This window comes from Trachurus japonicus, chromosome 16 (genome assembly GCF_045865225.1).
Source record: "Trachurus japonicus isolate A0001 chromosome 16, Traja_1.0".
Taxonomy (NCBI): Eukaryota; Metazoa; Chordata; class Actinopteri; order Carangiformes; family Carangidae; genus Trachurus; species Trachurus japonicus.
The window spans coordinates 21,341,411-21,360,354 of record NC_140922.1 but is presented as its reverse complement, the minus strand read 5'-3'; the positions used below and the strand labels follow the sequence as shown (position 1 = coordinate 21,360,354).

Below are 18,944 nucleotides of genomic sequence, written 5' to 3'. Positions count from 1 at the left end.
TACTATTAATTTAGTCACTTACCCCTTCAATTTGTTTAAGCTTCATGTAGCTTTTGTTTTCTTTTGAGACAGACATGTTTCTGTTATTTCTTTCTATCTTTGTGGGGGGAGAAATATGCATTCAAATGTGTCATTCTTGTTGAACTCCTAAAGCTAATATTGCTTTAAATGTAAAATCTCATCAAACACAAACAGTTCTGACTCAAGGCCTACATGTTCATTGTACAGCAGGGTAATAAAATAAAAGCATTTGTCTTATTTATTTTTTCATCTCAATTTTAAATATGACCCATTCCTGATGCAGCAGGAAAATAAATAAGAAAGACAGATAGCAGCCTGTTTATCATATAATTATATTATTATCTTATGTGATGACTAAATTGGTTTCAGCGGCATGACCCTCATGTTTTATTGTGACTTAACAGGATGGCTGTGAAGCTGCTTTGTCTCTTTCTGCTGCTGGCTCTGTTGTGTCCCAGCTGGGCCGGCAAACACAAATGTCTCACATCTGCCTCCAGCTGTGATGAGTGTATCCAGTCTGGCCCGGAGTGTGCTTGGTGCACTGCCCTTGATTCTACCGTACGCTGTCATAACGTCAGAGGGCTGCTGAGAGCAGGCTGTCACAAAAGTTATGTATATAATCCCCAGGGCAGGGTGGAGGTTGTCAGGAATGACAGAAGGTAAGTGTACCAGCTTAAAGAAAAAAAACAACAACACTAGTAAGGCTGTCAGATAAAAACTAGCTGTCTCATCAGCTGAGAGGGCAATACAGATAAGCAAGCATCTATCCCCAACTACCATAACACTAGAGTACATTCTGATTTGTTCAAAGTCATAATTATTTCAGTATTTATTTATTGTTAACTATTAAATGTCTGAAGCACAGAAGCAGCAGATGCCAGGGCTCTGTTCTTCCAGCCCCAGGAGATGTCGCTCCGTTTGAGGCCGGGTGTGAGCCAGAGTTTCCCTCTTAATTTCACCATGCCAGAAGGCCAGCCTGTCCCAGAGCTGACGATGGACACCAGCAATGTGCCAGAGGGAGTCAACATCACATTCAGTAGTGTCACAACTGGAAACCCCCTACTTGTTGAGGTCAGGAAAAGTAGGAGAAAATCTCACAAAAACCTCAGAAAACAGAAATTATTATAATAGCGGATCCTCTGTTCTGTAGGTGAGTGTGAAGGTCGCCCAGTGTCCGCAGGATGGGACCGGGCCGTGGGCCGCTCACATCACACCCAGAGGATTTTCATCAAGTGTGAAGCTGGAAATAACTCTGGAGTGTGAGTAAAACTGTAGAGCTACAGCTAATATGGTATTAGAGAATACGATTTAGATGACAAGATTGCATCTTAATATGACAAATGTGTTGTGTAAAAAATAAATACATACATACAAACTGTCTCCTCAGGTCAGTGTGACTGCATGAGAAACCGTGAAGAGAGCAGCCCTGCGTGCAGTGGTCACGGAGACTTGGTGTGTGGCCAGTGTGAGTGCCACAAGCCTTACACTGGACGACTCTGCCAGAGGGGCACTGGTGATTCATTTTCTTCAACCAGCGATGACCGCTGCCGCTCCCGCCCGCATGCCCCTGTTTGCAGTGGCAGGGGTCAGTGTGTGGAGGGCTTCTGTGAGTGCAACCTACGAGAAAACCCAGAAGAAAGATACAGCGGGCAATACTGCGAGTGCAGCAACTTTGACTGTCCTTTCTCCAATGGGCTGTATGATATGAGATATTTTATATTTGCATTTGCAATGTAGCACTGTCTTCAGACTGAAATTCAAAAAACTACAATGTCTGTCCAACAGAATATGTGGAGGCCATGGGATGTGTATGTGCGGAGACTGCATTTGTGATGATGACTGGACTGGTGAAGACTGCAGCTGCTCCATGGAAACAGCCTCCTGTATGGCAACAAACCAGCAGCTGTGTAACGGTAAAGGGATGTGTCAGTGTGGAACATGTAAATGTCCGCCACCATACCAAGGCCTGACCTGTGAGGACAGTCCGTTTCTTGAGAACAGGTGTCTGCAGCATATGGAGTGTGTAGAGTGTCGGGCATTCGGGATGGGAAAGATGAAAGACGGGTGAGAGATGGTTGTTTTTAATATAACCTGTTATGGTGGAATGAGATGGCAAATTAATTATTCTTCTTTAGCTGGAGGGTGATGTTAAGTGCTCTCTAATTATATTCTAAATATTACCTGAAGCTATGAAGTACTATTAAAAGGCGAAAATGATTCATTTAGGACAAAACCTTTAAATAGAGGATGTGTTGTGTGTGTAGAAACACAGAAAGATAATACAACAGTTTGTCTGAAATTCATTTACAATCCTTGAATTGATTGTGTCCTCTCATTCGGATCAGATGTGACAGAGAGTGTGGCTACCTCAGCGTGACGATGGTGGAGACCAGACATGATCTGCCACAAGAGAGAGGAGGATACTGTAAAATGAGAAGCCGTGATGACTCCTGTTTGTTCCACTACACCATCTCCAACACGCAGGCTGGAGGTCAACATTCAACCGTGGCACGAGCCAGAGAATGTCCCAGCGGACTGTCCTGACCAACTGGCATATAGGAGTAATGTGTGTGCTGAGTTTTCCCAATCAAGCCCAGCTGTATTTCCTGTCTTAGGTGTAACTAATGCACCAGACTCACATGCCTATTGAGTTTTTATTTTATACATTTAATTGCTTATTTGTTCTCTTAACAGCCTTAATTTCAGTCATTGTAAACAGGCAAATAAACAAATTTACAACCTGGTTATGCTATGTTGTTATGTTGTTCCAGTTTTCATTATTTTATTGCACTGTGCTTTAAGCGTGGTGGCATCATGCCTCATTTACAAACATGCTGAAGGTTTGTGATTTAAAAAAGAAGTGTAATGACCCCTGCGTCAAGAGGACAACTTGAGACAAGTGTAATAGCCTACAAAATAATATTGGTGGACTACTCCCGTTTTGATCCAAGCCAGATTCTGGTGGGGGGTTGGAAAATTCTACAACATACCCTAAGAAATAAAGTTTAAAACATGTAGGCTATTGAGAAAAAAGCGGGTTGTTCAAAGCTCTGTTTTCTAAAAGAGGGACTTTTTATTTTATTCTGAGGGTTCTGTCTTGTTTTCTTTAACTTGAAATGCAGGCATTTAATTTATTTGCCTGGGTTTACTTTTATTTATGGTAAAATAGGTAGCCTACTTGATAAGGCTACTATACAAGTGCAATGTGCAATGTCAAACGTTTCCTGTTGAAACCATATGAATATGAACATTGTTGATTTTATTTAATCGACATAGGGGTAGGCTATAAGACAAAATTTGGACTTTATGAGGTTCGGACTTTTTATTTGGACAAAATTTTAGTAGTCTTTTACTGGACCTCATTTCATTGAATACCCCTGCTGCAGTTCATTCAGTCCTCCTGCCACAGAGGGCGCTGCCTGCTACACCGTCACTACGTCCCGTCCGCTTCCGCTGGTTGGGAGGACTTGTGTCGCAGATTCGACAGAAATGTGTTAATACGCAATATGAAATTATGCTCTATAGCCAGATTCAAAGATTATATTTAGTTACACCATGGCTTAGGTCTATTGATTAATTAGTGTTGTTTTGCAGTTTTCTGCGCGGGAGGAATGGAGGGACGAAAAGCGGGTAAGAGTTTGGGCTAGCTTCAACTCGAATATGTTTGTCGGGTCTTCATTTTTTAGCTTTGGCCAAAAACAAACAAACACGTCTACGCTTGAAATATGGTCCCCGCGCAGATTTGTAGTTTTGTAATTTATGTTCGCATTGTTAAAAAAAAAAAGAAAGAAAATATGTTTACGACTGTTTCTTGTGTAGTAAAGGTAGCCTACACTGTGCTATAATAGGTCTGTAGAGTTTGGTCTGACTCTGTGGGCAGCTGTTTGTAGGCTGTTAGAGGAGATGAGAGGATGAGACAGCATCAGACTGGAGAGAGAGAGCGGGAGGTGCCACCATGTTTCATCATGTCCTGTTGTCAATTCATCAACTACAGGATGTACGGTTAAATGTCGACTGGCGATCACATACCTGACAGACTCCGAACGTAAACACACATGAGCTGGCAGTTACAGTTTCTCTCGATTGCTAAAACACATTTCTCGAAAGCTTCTCTCATTTTCTCTAAACTGTGAACACAAACCCCAATTTTCAAGCTACATTCACAAAACCTCAGACTCTTCTTGCAAAACCAAACTTTCACCTCAAAACAGTTCAATCTGTGCCCAAAACTGAACTTTGTTGTCAAATCGTGCCCCAAGTCAATCAAAATTAAAAACACTACTGAGCAGTCACTAAACACTACATAGAAAAATAGAAAACACAACGCTCAGCACATGAAGCTGTAGAAATAGCCTAAATGTTTATCGTTCACTGTAGGCTAAATGCATGTTGCAAAACAAAAAACATGTGCATTGTACTGTAGCACTTCTCTCCTTCCCTTTCTTTCGCCCTCCTCCCTCTCTCCCCACATCCATTTCATCCCCTTTTCCTTCCTTCTTCTTTTTTCTTCCCAGTTCATCCCTCCCTCATCCTTTCTTCCTTCACCCTATCGTCTCTTGCAAAACAAAAAACCTGTGCATTTAGCACTTGTACATACAGTAGTACTGTAAAAAAAAAAAAAAAAAAGTACAAAAACCAGAAATCCTGTGCATTTTACATAGCACTTGTAGGCCTATGTAAAAATAAAATACAAAAATATAGAAATGAGAAGTGCACAACTCAGCCACAGCATAATTTCTCTGTACTGGATCAGGCCACAGGACTTCATCCTGAACTAGCTTACAGTATATGTGCCCTCACATCATTGGACACAAGTGTGATCAATTTTGAGTTGTTGTGTTCAACCGGTGAAACTTGTGCTTTAGTTGTGTTTGACTTTTGCCACCTGTGCTCAGCATTATGCAACACAGGTGCATCACCATGAAAATGTGTTGGTAAGATGTGTCTAAACAGGTGAAAAGTGCTGATGGTTTTGCCAAAAGAGTGACTGATTCAATCAGTGGGTTCAGGCAACTGAGAATTTGGTTCAGACAACAGGGTTTAGTGTTTTAGCAATTGAGAAAAACTGTAACACTGTTACCCGGCAACGGTAGCGTTCCTTTTTGCCTGACAACGCTACAATCATCAGTCCCATTCAAAGACAAAACGCAACCTTAATCACTTAAAAATAACTTGCTTTCAGTTCATAGCCACGTTTTCATATGTACTGTGAGATCACCAAGAAGATAACACGTCTTAGAAAATAGTAACTCATAACATTTTTGATGTACTGAGGAGCTGCACTTTTTTTTCATTCACATACTGTTCAATAATGAGGCAGATCTCATTGTATCAGTTCCCGCTTATAATGACACAATCCGATCTGAACAAGCTGTTTACACTCACTAGGATAGCCTACTCATTATCAGAACTGTAACTATAAAATGATTATTGAATTGACAGAAAATGCTAGTAATCATTCAAGTACATTTGAATGCACTTGGTGTGTAGAGTTTGGTCAGACTCTGTGGACAGCTGTTTGTGGGCTGCACAGGAGCAAAGTGTCCGTGGGTCTGAGACCATTAGATGAGATGAGAGGATGAGACTGGAGAGAGAGAGAGAGAGAGAGAGAAAACACATCGTTAAGCACTTAGAAATAACTTGCTATCATTTCATATCCAGGTTTTCCAATTTGTTGTGTGATTGTGGTTTATTTCACGTTTTAGAAAATGGTGATTCATTTTAAACTTGAAGTGCTGGGGGGAGCTGTTATCATTGACATATTGTTCAGTGAATGAGGCTGATCTCATTGTATCAATTCCCGTTAATAGTGACATAATCAGAAACAAGCTAAAACTGCGAAAAATAGATTCCTAATATCAGAACTGTAACAGTAAATTGATTATTGAATTGACAGAAATTGATTTGGAATTGTTTTGGTAATCATTTCAATAAATTTTTTAAAATTCAAAATGCCTTTCTGACTTTATATTGCATCTTAGTAGTACTATGGTATGTTGATACGACATTCTCAACTTCTCTTCTGAGAAATTGGTGGATAGACTGATATTTATTTATATTTAATGACATTTTATAGGCTAGACCAAACAATTGATAAATTAATCAAGTAGGCTATATTATCACAGTCCTGTTTATACCTAATTCTTCCAATCACGGATGTGATGTGTTTTCTCATTCCCAATTAACCCTCTGTTTTCTCTGTGGCACTTTCCCCCTCACTGTCTTTCTAGCTGGTACGGTGTTCATGTGTCGGCTGTGCAACCTCTTCTCTCCCAGCCGCTCTCCACTGCTGGCCCATTGTTCTCAGCTGCATCCCCAGCAGGAGGCTCCTGATGACATCATCATTGCACTGCAGCCCCTTGTAGAGGAGCCTGTGGAGACACTGGCAGGTCAGATACGTGTACTAGTAGTACAGGAATACAGGAACATGTCAAAGGTATTTTGTGTCATAATTGTCAATCCCACATTCTCTAATTTAAGGATGAACTGGACTATGGACTTGATTGTCAGTCCTACATTTCATTTACATGAACATTAACTCCTTGAGTGCCATTGACGTCTATGGACGTCAATCAAAATCCAACGCTTGAGTGCCAATGACGTCAAACGCACTTTTCTGCGGCTGGTACATGGGGACGCTGTCGCGCATTTTGGGGCTTCTGGGATGTGTAGAACGAAGAAAACTGTAGATCAGAGCAAGAAGTGAAGAAGAAGGAGCAGACGAGCGCGATCGGTACGGAGATAAAAAAGTCGGAAAAAGTTTCTATTTCTAGAGAAAAACGACGGGCAGAGCCTGGAACAAGTGTAACGTGGAGCTGGAGGAAAGCTAGCTACGGATGCTATTAGCAGCTCCAGCATGAAGTGATCGGAGGAGGCAGGAAAGGTAAACTCATCTAGATGATCAGCACCAAAACGCCGAAGCGAAAGCGGATCGCGGAGTCAGTTTCACCAGTTGCTATCTGAAACCGACGTGACGACGAACCGAGAGATCAGCGCGGTGAGTCGCTGCCGCGTCCAGCAGAGAGGCTGAAGACGCCACGACGTCTCCCTCCCTACTGCAGAGACGATGCAGCAGGAGGGGGGGCGTATCAGAGGCTGAGGGGGCAGCAACTGCTCGTACTTGTTGTATTTTAGTTGTTTTTTGTTTTGCCTTTTTTTGTGAGGGGGGGGGTCAATGAAAAAACATGTGAAATGAAATTTTCAGATGTCTTACATGGTTTTGAAGCCAAAATTAAAACGGATAAATCACTATTTTTCTTGAGAGACTCTCTTTCACAAAAATGCGTTTTTCTCAGCTTTCTAGAAAAAAAGTGGTCTTTTTGGTGCAACCAGGCTCTATTCAACTTCAGATATTACAAGAATGGAACAAGGTACAAACAAATGTTTTTTTCCCTAGTTAAATAGAGAGTCTCCTCTTTCCTTTGAGCTGTTTGGTGTTTTCAGAGTCATAGTACAAAATACTCTCTGGGTCTTGACATATTACTCAAAATGCCCCAAAACGCTGGCACATGGCACTGACCATTTTATAAAAGGTCTGGCACTCAATGAGTTAATACAGGGTTCAGTCCCACATCTGGGGTCAACTCCCTGTTAAAATTATTTGTAGGAAGAAATTAGCAAGATACAGTAATTAATATTCAAACCAAATACAAATGTGTAGAATTAATAGTGTCACTAAACTTTATGAGAGAAACCTCTTGCTGTCTTGTGGACCAACAGAGAATCCAGTGAAGCGAAAGCGAGGACGACCAAAAGGCTCTACGAAGAAGACTCGTACAGACTTGACAGAGGGCAAGGCTGCATCCACTCATTCTCCAGGGGATACTTTTCAAAGAAAAGAAGAAAGGAATAAGAAGGAAGGAGACCAGCAAAGTAACATAATAGAAGGTAATCCTGTTGCCACTTATGCATAGCTCATAATCATTTCCTTTTCACATTGAAGACAGGACAAGCACCTGCAATAAGCCAGGTTAGAGTCGATCCAACCTGACCCAGGTGATCTCCTCACCTCCACTCTCCATTCTGTCTCTTTTTTCGTGTCCTTCCACTAGGTGAAAGCCATGATGGGATTTTGGGACTTCGGTGTAGAAACTGCCATCGCTCATTCAGAAACAGACGACAGATCCTTAAACATATTTGTCTGAGAGAGGAGGAAGAGGAGGAGGATGAAGGGGAGAGTGGTGAGGAATGAAACATTAAGATTTAATTGTTAGGAAGTTATAAGTTTGATGTGATGGAGCATTTTTGGAATTCAGTTATTATCAATAAAAACGTTTTCATCATGTGCAGATGTGTGCAGATGTTGGGGGAAACTATGGAAAATATTCACATACATTAAGTGAACTTGGCTGTTCAGGTGATAGTAGCTATGCAACAATCATTTTCAGGGAGCAACCATGTCGGAGCAGGAGTTGTGGGTTCTGGGAGTTTGGGCCCTGCGAAAGCTGATCCAAAACAGACGAACCAAAATCCAGCGAGATCTGAAAAAGGTTTGTTTAAAATCAGGATTAATTAATACTTCTGTCTGAAAGCATAGGAGACGATTGAGGTGATGAGCATATACCGTATTACATACAGTATGAAGACAAAATATCTGTAAGCTCATCATATCATGGTCTACTTAACTATGATATCAGTAATTGCTGGGATTGTTTAAGTAGGATTCTGTTTTAATTGTATAGTCATATACATAGTCTTGCTTTGTGCTTATAGACGTGGGCAGCTCTAGACCCCCGAGAACCAACCGAAGCCGTGTCTCCAAAGAAGGAGGCCCAGCAGCAGGAAGCAAAAAGTCAGTCATTAGTGTTGTTCTGAAGGAAGATGAAACACTTCCAGGTCAGTGTTTTTTTTTGTTTTCTTTTTTCCTAGTTTTTACACATTGGCCAACAAATGACTCCACAGCTATCCTATTGGCTGTGTGTGTTATGAGTGCCGTGTTTTCTTTATTTCAACAGGTGTTTCTAAAATGGTTCCAGTAGAGGACGGTTTAGCAGAACAAGAGTCAACAGCCATGAAGACTCAGCCTCAGGTAAAACCAGGAGCACCCAAACATTAAAGGATGGGTTTGAATATGATGAGTTTATTTATGACATTTTTTGTTCATTCAACAGTCTGCAGTCTTTCACAGTCAGTCACAAGGCCTTGCAAATGAAGCTGCTGTCTGTGAGGGTAAGACTACAATGGACCAGGAACAGAGGTGATTAAATGGAAAATGTCTATCTCTCCTGTAGTTCTTAGATTGTAACACAAAACTAACAAACTGTTTGGTGAAAATCTGACAATAATATATGTATAGAATCTCATTGTTTATGATACAGACTTAACAAACTTACATCAGTTTACCACTTAATGTTATCTGCACAGAGCAGTCTAATCCTTTTGTTTTCCACTCCTAGTTCTGATCCAGCCTCCACAACAACAACAGCAGCAGCAGCAGCGGCGGCGGCCAGCAAAGGCTTCCAGGAATATTCTATCAAGCAAGATGCTACCAAGTACTATATGAATACTTTTTGTTGAGTGTATGAACAACAATTTTATTCTGTAGTAATTCAGAGGTCAAGTATAGCTGAAGGCATCTGCAACTACAAACTAAATATTGATATGAATAGGGAGGCCTGTCAAAATCATGACATTTTAGTTGATGATTAATTGCCATAATTGCGATTAATGATGTAATTGTCTTTTTCTGATCATTTTATGCCACTATTATAGTAAGCCTAAACATATGTTAGTAATAAAAGTACACCTTATGAGGAAGAAGAAGAGACATTTATTGGCTTTGCAACTAAATCCATGATGTTAATGTCAATTGATGCTCATCGAATATTGGAAATTAAGCTCCTTCAGATAAACAGTTTGTGGGACTCCACTCATGTGTCATTTAACCATAGGTAAATAATTGCGGTCAGCTCAAATGATCATGAACAGGTGATTATGTAATAATTATGACAGGCCTGTGAATAGGTAAAAAGAAATGTTTTCATATGTATAAGGAATTAAATGTTACTTTGTGTTTTTTATTGGTATGTTGCTATCTATGTGGTCTAGTTGTAGACAGAGCAACAGTAACATTGATAAACTGGTAAATGTATTATTTACCAGTTATATTTGGTAAATGTATTGGCTTTTGGTGCAATATAAATAAACCTTACTTATTTTTCCTCTCTGTCTCCCAGTTTACCTCAGAGCCAGCTGAAGATCTTCGCCTGCGAGTTCTGTAATAAGATCTTTAAGTTCAGACATTCACTGATCGCCCACCTCAGGACCCACACCCAGGAGAAACCGTTCCAGTGTTCACACTGTGACTATGCATCAGCCATCAAAGGTACATCCAAAATGACTCATAAATCTGTAGAACATTGCTTAGGGTAACTCTTTATTTCCTTACTTACTTTTCAAAGCCAACCTGAATGTTCACCTGAGGAAGCACACAGGGGAGAAGTTCAGCTGTCATCAATGTCCTTTCAACTGCCTCAGCCCCGGACACCTCAAGGTGAGTTAACACGCAAACTTGATACCTAACTTATGTTAGGTTGCCATTATAACTTATCTTCATACTGTAATGTAGCAGTCCACTGCCTTGAATCTCATTGTGGTTCATCGGTGGATGTATTTTCAGTCATGTGGTTTCGTGTGGTGATTCTTCGATTCTAATTCCTGCATTCAGATTGCTTGGGTTTCTAATGCTGAGCACAAAGCTGCACTGGTTCTCTGGTTGCAGGTGTAACTCTGTGTTTCTGATACTTCAGGTCCACATAGAGCGGGTCCATCTGAAGGTGAAGCAGCACTGCAGCTTCTGTGAGAAGAAATACTCAGATGTAAAGAACTTGCTGAAACACATAGAGAAACGGCATAACCTGAAAGACCCTGAAGTCCACCAGAGCTACCAGCAACTGAGGTGTGATACACGTTGTCTCAGAATTAAATTCACCCGTGACTGTTCAACCAGCTAAAAGCCTTTCAATTGATCTATCTTTTCCAGGTTAAAGACTCGTCAGGGTCTCAGACAGCTCCTGTACCACTGTCCCACCTGTAACCGACGCTTCAAGAACCATCTGGAGCGGGAGCGCCACCTGTTGGTCCACGGGCCTCAACGTCCTTTTGCCTGCCAGCTCTGCGACCACGCCGCAACCAAGATGGACGCCCTGGCCGCTCATGTCAGGAAACACCTCTTCCTGTACATGTGCTGTGTGTGCGATGGGAAGTTTGTCAGTTCTCAGATACTGAAGAGTCATCTGGAAGAGTCTCACTCCGAGCTGGACCAGGAGCAGGCCTTCACCGACTGCATCAATAACAGCTACTACCTTATACAGCCTGGTGGAGACATGTGGGGGGAAGAGGAGAGGGAGGACACAGAGACAGGGAAGAAGGGAGAGCACAGGGTAGAGCGGGAGGGGGAAGATGACAGGACGACAGAGGACGAGGGAAGAAACGGTGTTGGAGTAGAGGAGTGGCCGGCTGGGGGAGTGGAGCAGCTGGAGGCGCCAGGGACAGAGCAAGGGGAGCAAGAGAGGAAAGAAGATGAAGCTCAGGGTGACAGTGCACAAGATGTACAGAAGACGGAAAGAGAGACAGGAAAAGAAGAAGTCAAAAATGGAGATGTAGAGCAAGGTTCCCAAGAAGCGGTCTCCATCAAAACCACAACACCCCCTGACAGACGTGACCAAGCAGAGGCCAACGCAGCGGACTCGTGCACCCCTGCAGCTGAACATACAGGCAGAGATGAACAAAGCACACAGACCTTTTCATTGTCTGAGAGCATTCACAGCCCTTCAGCCAAAAACACACATCAGACGTCATCATCAGGAAACGCAAGTTTAGCTGATTTGGGCGTAAACACAGCCTCATCATCAGCACCCTCAGGGGAAGAGGGACAAACTCCACTTTCTGAGAAGGTAGGCCAAAACAAGAGCAAGTTTGGGATTTAATAAATGTAATATAAAAATGTAATTCCACAAAATTATAACAGAATTTTCAACAATTTGAAACAAAAGCAGATGGATACATCTTTATTATTGATAACACATACAAGTAACATACTTCTGTAAAGTATATAGAAAAGGTGACAATTCGACAGTAAATGTTTTCAATATGATTATACTCCAGTTACTGGATGACATCATTTTGTGGAATTAATATTTCTACTATTGGTCTAGTGTCTAGTATTTCTAATTAACTTCTTTAAAAGGTTTCTTATCTCTGCAGTTTGAAAATTAGGTGGTTTTGATCTGTTTTTTAAGATCTATTTATCTCTCTATCCTGTTGCATCAGTAATGCTGTTTAAATTATTTGATTAGACTTCACCTCATTCAGTCGTTCATTTATGTGTCTAAATTAACTAACTTTTCTCAGAAGTTGTCTCCTTTCAAACATCAGCTCATGCTCCCCTGAGGCTGACTTCCTTCTGACTCCTTCTTTGTTTCCTGCTGGCAGGAGTCAGAGGTTTTTCATCAGAGTGCCTTTCAGCAGGTGTTTTCATCTCTTCAGAAGACTCGGCTCAATATGGAGACTTACCAACGGCTCAGGAAAATTTACGGAGAGCTGGAATGCCAATACTGTGGTAAGATGATGAAACTCCCCTGAGTATCCTGGTTTTGTTCTTTTATCTCATTTTATTTATTCATTATTCATTTTACTTTGTACTCCATCTTATTGTTTATTGCTTAACCTGTTCTCTATCAGGTGTGAGTATCGAACAGCTTCTGTCGCTTCTAATCATCTTTTATTTCTACTGCACAGGTAAACTGCTCTGGTACAAAGTCCACTATAATGCCCATGTACGCACACACACCAAGGAGCACTCTCATTACTGCACAAAGTGCAGCTACTCATCCATCACCAAAAGCTCTTTAAAGCGGCACCAGATCCAGAAGCACAGCGGCCTGCTGCTGCCTTGTTCTAATCCCGGCTGTAAATATACCACACCTGACAAATACAAACTACAAGCCCACCTGAGGATGCACCAGGAACAGGTAATCAGCAGAGAAGGATAGTTTTTTAATATATTGCCAGTATAATTTCAAGTTAATGCACTTGGTCTTCGTGACATTTAGATTTATTGTGATGCACTGAGACAGTCAAGAAGTGGCATGTTTGTTGTTTGAAGTTCATGAAGCTGCTTGACCTACCCTCCACTTCTGTTGCTATGGTTACACATGGCAAACCACTGTAGGAGAATATGCCATGTCTGATTATGTGTCATTTTATAGATAATCACAATCTCAATTGATCAGCATTTGGATCTACTGTATTTGTAATAAATGTATTCTGCGATGAACTCTTGATGAACTTTGTCTTGCTGTTGCATTACAGGGGAAGAGTGCCGCCTGTCCTGTCTGTCAGCACAGCTATCCAGAGCACAAACTTAAACACCACATCAAAACTTCCCACCCTGGTAAAGAACACACAAACATATCTACACACATGGGCAGACAAACACACAATGACCTGTCGGTGCCTCAGTGTGAAACAGTTTCAAACTTGTGCCTAATAAAATCAGTGTGAGTATTCACATGTGTCCACTTGGCCAAATCCAGACTCCAGGATGGAGCCTTTCATGGAGCCAGACACTGACAGCTCGACTATTTTCACTCATTTACCTTGTTGTCTAAAGATCACTGCCAATATTTCAGTGTGTCATTTCCTACTTATAGTTTAAGGTAACTCATTGTAATTATCAACTTACAATTTATTGCCTGTTTACTGCAACCTGGAAAATCCCCTGTTTGATGTTTTTAGGTGTGGAAATAACATGTTCAGCTGTTCACAACCAGATGCTATTGAAGGTCACAAATAATTTTTGGTTTTTTATTTTTATTTAACCTTTATTTAACCAGGAATAATCCCATTGAGATTCAGAATCTCTTTTGCAAGGGGGTCCTGGCCAAGAAAGCAGCACAGTACATCCACATTTAGACAACATCAACAAAACAAACATAAAAACAGCTAAAACAATAACAGCAAATCGCATCAATACATTATAATCACCAGCTGCGTTCGGTGAGAGAACATGTGCATTCAGTAGTCAAATAGTCCTTGATCCTAGCTTTAAAATCTTCCATACTTGGGATATAATCCAATTTAAGATGACTCTGTAATTTATACCAGGACGAGGGTGCGAATGCTCTGAAGGCACTTTCCCCAAAGACAGTCCGTGTACGAGGAATAGTATACATTATCAATCTATCGTGCCTGAGACGACAGCTTCTGGTGTTGACTTTAGGAACCAAGAGAGAACACAAATAAGGAGGCAAGTCACACAGGACGGCCTTATAAAGAAAACAATACCAGTGTTCCCATCTACGATTGTACAGAGAAGGCCAGCCAACACTCTCATAAAGACTACAGTGATGAGTACGAAAACCTAAATCTGTTACAAATCTTAATGCTGCATGATACACCGAATCCAGCATTTTCAGAGAGGAGAGATTTGCATGCATGTATAAGATATCACCATAGTCAAGTATTGATACAAAAGTTGCCTGAATCAGTCTTTTTCTCGCATTAAAGGAGAAACAACTTTTGTTTCTATAATAGAAACCAAGTTTGACCCTGAGTTTCTTTGTAAGACACTCAATATGATATTTAAAAGACAGATTTTCATCCTAGTAAAATCCCAAGTACTTGTAGACTGAAACTCGTTCAATCACTTTTTCATTTTGTATAACAATCTGACAAGCATCATCTGTCTTCCCTGATTTTGAAAAGCACATCAATTTAGTTTTGTCAGAATTGAGCACAAGTCTTAATTGATTAAGATTACTCTGAACGACATTAAAAGCAGATTGTAGCTTTTGTATGGCACTTGTTAATGATGAAGCAGAACAGTACAAAATAGTGTCATCTGCATAAAAGTTAAATTTGGCATCATTTACATTTTGACACAAGACATTTATATAAATAGTAAATAAAATGGGACCCAATATGGACCCCTGGGGGACACCATTTTGAGTCAACAAAGGTTTGGAGGATACACCATCAACCTGAACACTTTGTGTTCTGCCGCTCAAGTAGTTTCCAAACCACATGACAGCTTTTGAAGACATTCCAATATCCCGCAGTCTCTGGCACAGGACCAAGTGGTTAACTGTGTCAAAAGCCTTTGACAGATCTAAAAACAATGCAGCACAGTATTCTTTAGAATCAATAGCACTTATGAGATCGTTTAAGACTTTCATAGTGGCAGTGACAGTACTGTGCTTTTTTCTGAAACCAGACTGCAGTTCATTTAAAATGCTATTTGTTGTCAGAAAATCTTTCAACTGGTCACTTATAAGCCCTTCTAAAACTTTGGCTAAAGCAGACAGTTTTGATATCGGCCTATAATTATTAGGATTTGATCGGTCACCACCCTTCAATAAAGGAGTGACATATGCTGACTTCCAGACACTAGGAATTATTCCAGTTTCTATAGTCAAGTTGAAAATATATCACACAAACATCTGTTTTGTGTGTGACATGCAGATACGTTGCCTGTGCAGGGAAAAGGATTGATGGTGCAGCGTGCAGAGAAGTGCCCTTACTGTGACTCCTACTTCCTAAAGAACAGCAGTGACTTTCAGCAGCACATCTGGGCTCACCAAGGTGTGATATCCCTCAACCTTTTACACAGACAAGCACACACCCACAGTCTGGACCAACACATCTGGCCTGTAATTGTCCATCTGCAGTATTTGATTACTGTTTGAGCTTCCATTTACTTCTCTTCCTCCTGGCCGCGCTCCAGGGGGTTGGACTAGACTGAAAACACACCGCAGATGTTGCAGGAGGAAATTGGCCTGTGGGTCAATCTGTGAAATTATCTGAACACAAACAAACAAAATGATCCTTGTGTGCCACTAGCTTTATCTTAAAGATAAAAACAAATAAGAAGCGTAGTAATGAAGTCAAACAAAGGTTACAAGACCTGTTGTTTTGGCCTTGCAGTGTGTATTAGTTTCTACAAAACACATATCAATTTGGTTTGCTAAATACAAAAATACAAAAACCATGGCTACATCAGCCAAATGAAGAGGTGTATAAAGTACTTGATAACTACGGTAAGTAAAAGTACAAATACCGTTGTTAGCCCGAGTCCTTCTCTCCTCAGTTCCTGCTTTAACACTTGCTTAACTCAATGAGCTGTTTACCTTGAAGTTGCATCTGTCATGAAGCTACATACTGTACATCCAGAGCAGGTGTTCATTAAGGTGGTTAGTGAATACAGCCAATTTACTGCAGTGCATATGCTCATTGTCTTTTTGCTGCCAATGTCCTCGCCACTTTCACATCCCTGTTTCCTGTCGTCCTGTGTTCTCGTTCCATGATTGGTGCTGAGCTGCTGCCGATCCGTCTCTAAACCTGTGTCCATGTGTGCAGGTCTGAAGCCGTACGTCTGCACAGTGTGTGACTACGCAGGCCGCAGTAAGAGCAACCTGAAGACCCACATGAACAGACACAACACAGAGAAACGTCACCTCTGTGACCTGTGTGGTAAAAAGTTCAAATCTAAAGTCACGCTGAAAAGCCACAGACTGAGCCACACCAATGAAGGTATATATACATATTACACACATACACGCTCTGCTATGTCCCTGGTGATGATTGTTTGTTTTGAAATGTCATAGTTGTCACTTGGTTTTATAGTTGATTATTTGGTGTGAGAAAGTAGAAAGTGAAACATAGTTCTCTTTGTTCAGGGAAACGGTTTCAGTGTTCGGAGTGTGACTTTACGTCGGCCTCTAAACCGTCCTTACTCAGACACATGGAGCAACATGCTGAATTCAAGGTATGAGCAACACTAGATTAGAAGACACACACAGAATCACTCTTGTAACTTCAAAATGTAAAAATAACATCATATAAATCAGATAGAGGGTAAGAAATTGTTTGAAAACCTAATTTTAAAAAAATAAATCCAACAACAGTATTTAATCTCACTAAACCTCACTTGCAGTATTCTTTGTTCTGGAAACTAAAGACTATTCAACCATGTGTCACTGTATTGCCACTTTGTCAAAATTAAACAACAGTAGGAATGGGTCATAACGTTAATTCATGCCCCATGTGATTTTGTTTGTAACAAAGTAGTTGATCAGTTGTTCAGAAATATCAATGAATGTTTTAGATTCACTTGTGTTGTACTGTACTTTTGTTTCATTTGCATTTACCTGGATGTGTTTGTGTCTGTCCCCGTAGCCATTTCGCTGTGCCCACTGCCACTACTCCTGTAACATCGCTGGTCCGCTGAAGCGTCACTACAACTCAAAACACCCAGATCAGAAATATGAGAACGCTGGACCCGGACTTCCCAACGTTGATGCTATGAAACAACAAGGTGCGATTTCTACCAGTTTATTTCACAAGAGGCATTAACAAAGCCAAAAAAGTGTGTTCAGCCTTTGTGTGTTCTGGTGTTTAGGTGGAATGAAGTGTCCTGAATGCGAATTTGTTTATGGCACTAAGTGGGAGCTGAACCGCCACTTGAAGAGCAAGCACAGCCTGAAAGTGGTGGAAGAGTCCTGGGAGGTAATGGTACACACACACAAACACACACACACACAATCAAGAACAGCGTAGAAGTCGACTTAACTTGACCATTATCATACATGTATTTGTGCCAACCATTTTTTGAGGATCATACAGTATCTGCCCTATGTATAAATATCCAGGTGGGTGAAACAGTAGAGACCCAGTATGTTTCTGTGGTGGAAGAAGAGCAGCTGACAGACGCACCTGTAGCAGCCCTGCATGACAATGGTGAGAACAATAACAGTGACACTGACAGTCAGTGAAGGGCTGTTTGTTTCCATTCCTGTAGTGTGTTTCCTATTTAACACATTGTTTTCTGTGTTCAGTCGATATCCAGCAGATCACCGAGTTCAGTTCAGAGACTCAAGATGCCGTCGCCTCCATGGTTGCCATGGCTCCAGGCACTGTTACTGTAGTACAGCAGGTAAACATCATGTTATCGCTCACTAACGAACGAAACCACGAATGTTTACAACAAAATGTTGATGTTAAGTTGTTGCCGAAGTTGCAGGTGGCCGACGAACAGGAAGTGGGCAACCAGCTGATGGTGGTGAACGCAGACGGGGATCTGACCGGTGACCAGGTGATGGTGGTGGAGGACGCACACGGCCTGGAGGCTCTGACTGTCCTTACTCAGGGAGACAACACTCACCACTATATTGTCTACGTTCAGGAACACACTGTAGAAATCAACTAGTGATGCCTGTAATTTAGCACAAGATTGTTGATTCATCAGTGCTGAGTATATCAGTGAGTGTTAGACCAGTTTACAACATAAAATGTCCCAGTAAGCAATAAAATCAGGATTTGCTGAATGTTTCCTAATCATCATCATGAATATTCTACATCAGTTTTATTCTTCAGTCACTTGATAATAATCAGAACAGTAAGTGCAATACTTTCTTTTGTGACTATGTGACATATTTTGTACTTCTAAAGTATATTTGAATAAAACCCCAGTCTTGCACTATGTGATGCTCTGGAGTGGATTGTGCTAAATGTCTTGTCTTGAAACTCAAATGTTTTTGTGAACATTTCTATGACATAAACATTTAACATGTGATAAAGCACTTTGATATAACAACACAGATTAAGTGCCAAATACTTCTTAGTTATCAGCAATAGTCTACCAGAAAAGAAAGAGCTGAACATAACATCACAGGAGAAACTTTTGGAGAAACAGACCCACAGATTATGATCTAAACATAGCTCTATTTAGCATTTTATTGTTTGAAAACCAACAAAGAACAGAGAACAAAATTTTGGCATAGATAGTATCAATTTATGTATGAGCAGTGTTAACACAAACACACTGCCATCAGTCTTAAAAAGGCAAGGCAAAACATGGCAATTTTATTTGTATGGTGCCATTTTTTTAAATTTTTTTTTACAGATTGTCTCAAAGGGCCAGGGGT

At 40.9% G+C, this 18,944-nt stretch overlaps 2 protein-coding genes across 3 annotated transcripts; both read left to right on the top strand.

The window, feature by feature from the left end:
• The first annotated feature begins 426 nt into the window (after positions 1–426).
• LOC146972371 (integrin beta-1-like) lies at positions 427–2,565 on the top strand. The gene is made up of 6 exons (XM_085802569.1): positions 427–680; positions 882–1,086; positions 1,172–1,280; positions 1,409–1,718; positions 1,807–2,085; positions 2,367–2,565. Exons 1-6 carry the CDS (start codon positions 427–429, stop codon positions 2,563–2,565), a joined length of 1,356 nt encoding a protein of 451 aa, XP_085658695.1.
• An 885-nt stretch (positions 2,566–3,450) lies between these two features.
• On the top strand, positions 3,451–18,499 carry zfat (zinc finger and AT hook domain containing). 2 transcript variants are annotated; one of them, XM_085802514.1, is made up of 24 exons: positions 3,451–3,651; positions 6,252–6,410; positions 7,741–7,908; positions 8,073–8,201; positions 8,409–8,510; positions 8,734–8,856; positions 8,976–9,049; positions 9,132–9,217; positions 9,417–9,512; positions 10,197–10,345; positions 10,422–10,513; positions 10,770–10,918; positions 11,003–11,915; positions 12,454–12,580; positions 12,760–12,992; positions 13,333–13,414; positions 15,484–15,603; positions 16,378–16,551; positions 16,698–16,786; positions 17,197–17,335; positions 17,420–17,526; positions 17,670–17,757; positions 17,856–17,953; positions 18,041–18,499. In XM_085802514.1, the coding sequence occupies exons 1-24, from the start codon at positions 3,633–3,635 to the stop codon at positions 18,224–18,226; spliced, it is 3,702 nt and encodes a 1,233-aa protein (XP_085658640.1). In that variant the 5' UTR covers positions 3,451–3,632; the 3' UTR covers positions 18,227–18,499. The 2 variants fall into 2 exon arrangements, with proteins under 2 accessions (XP_085658640.1, XP_085658639.1); XM_085802513.1 differs by having other exon boundaries at positions 3,459–3,651; positions 18,035–18,499.
• The last annotated feature ends 445 nt before the right edge of the window (positions 18,500–18,944 follow it).

Excerpts from the sequence above, each read along its gene's own strand:
- zfat (XM_085802513.1), top strand. Across the intron at positions 7,909-8,072 it reads GCAAAGTAACATAATAGAAG|GTGAAAGCCATGATGGGATT; the intron begins GTAATCCTGTTG and ends TCCTTCCACTAG. Across the intron at positions 8,511-8,733 it reads TCCAGCGAGATCTGAAAAAG|ACGTGGGCAGCTCTAGACCC; the intron begins GTTTGTTTAAAA and ends TTGTGCTTATAG.
- LOC146972371 (XM_085802569.1), top strand. The coding sequence starts at position 427 with ATGGCTGTGAAGCTGCTTTGTCTCTTTCTGCTGCTGGCTCTGTTGTGT. Across the intron at positions 1,719-1,806 it reads TGTCCTTTCTCCAATGGGCT|AATATGTGGAGGCCATGGGA; the intron begins GTATGATATGAG and ends TCTGTCCAACAG. Across the intron at positions 2,086-2,366 it reads ATGGGAAAGATGAAAGACGG|ATGTGACAGAGAGTGTGGCT; the intron begins GTGAGAGATGGT and ends CATTCGGATCAG.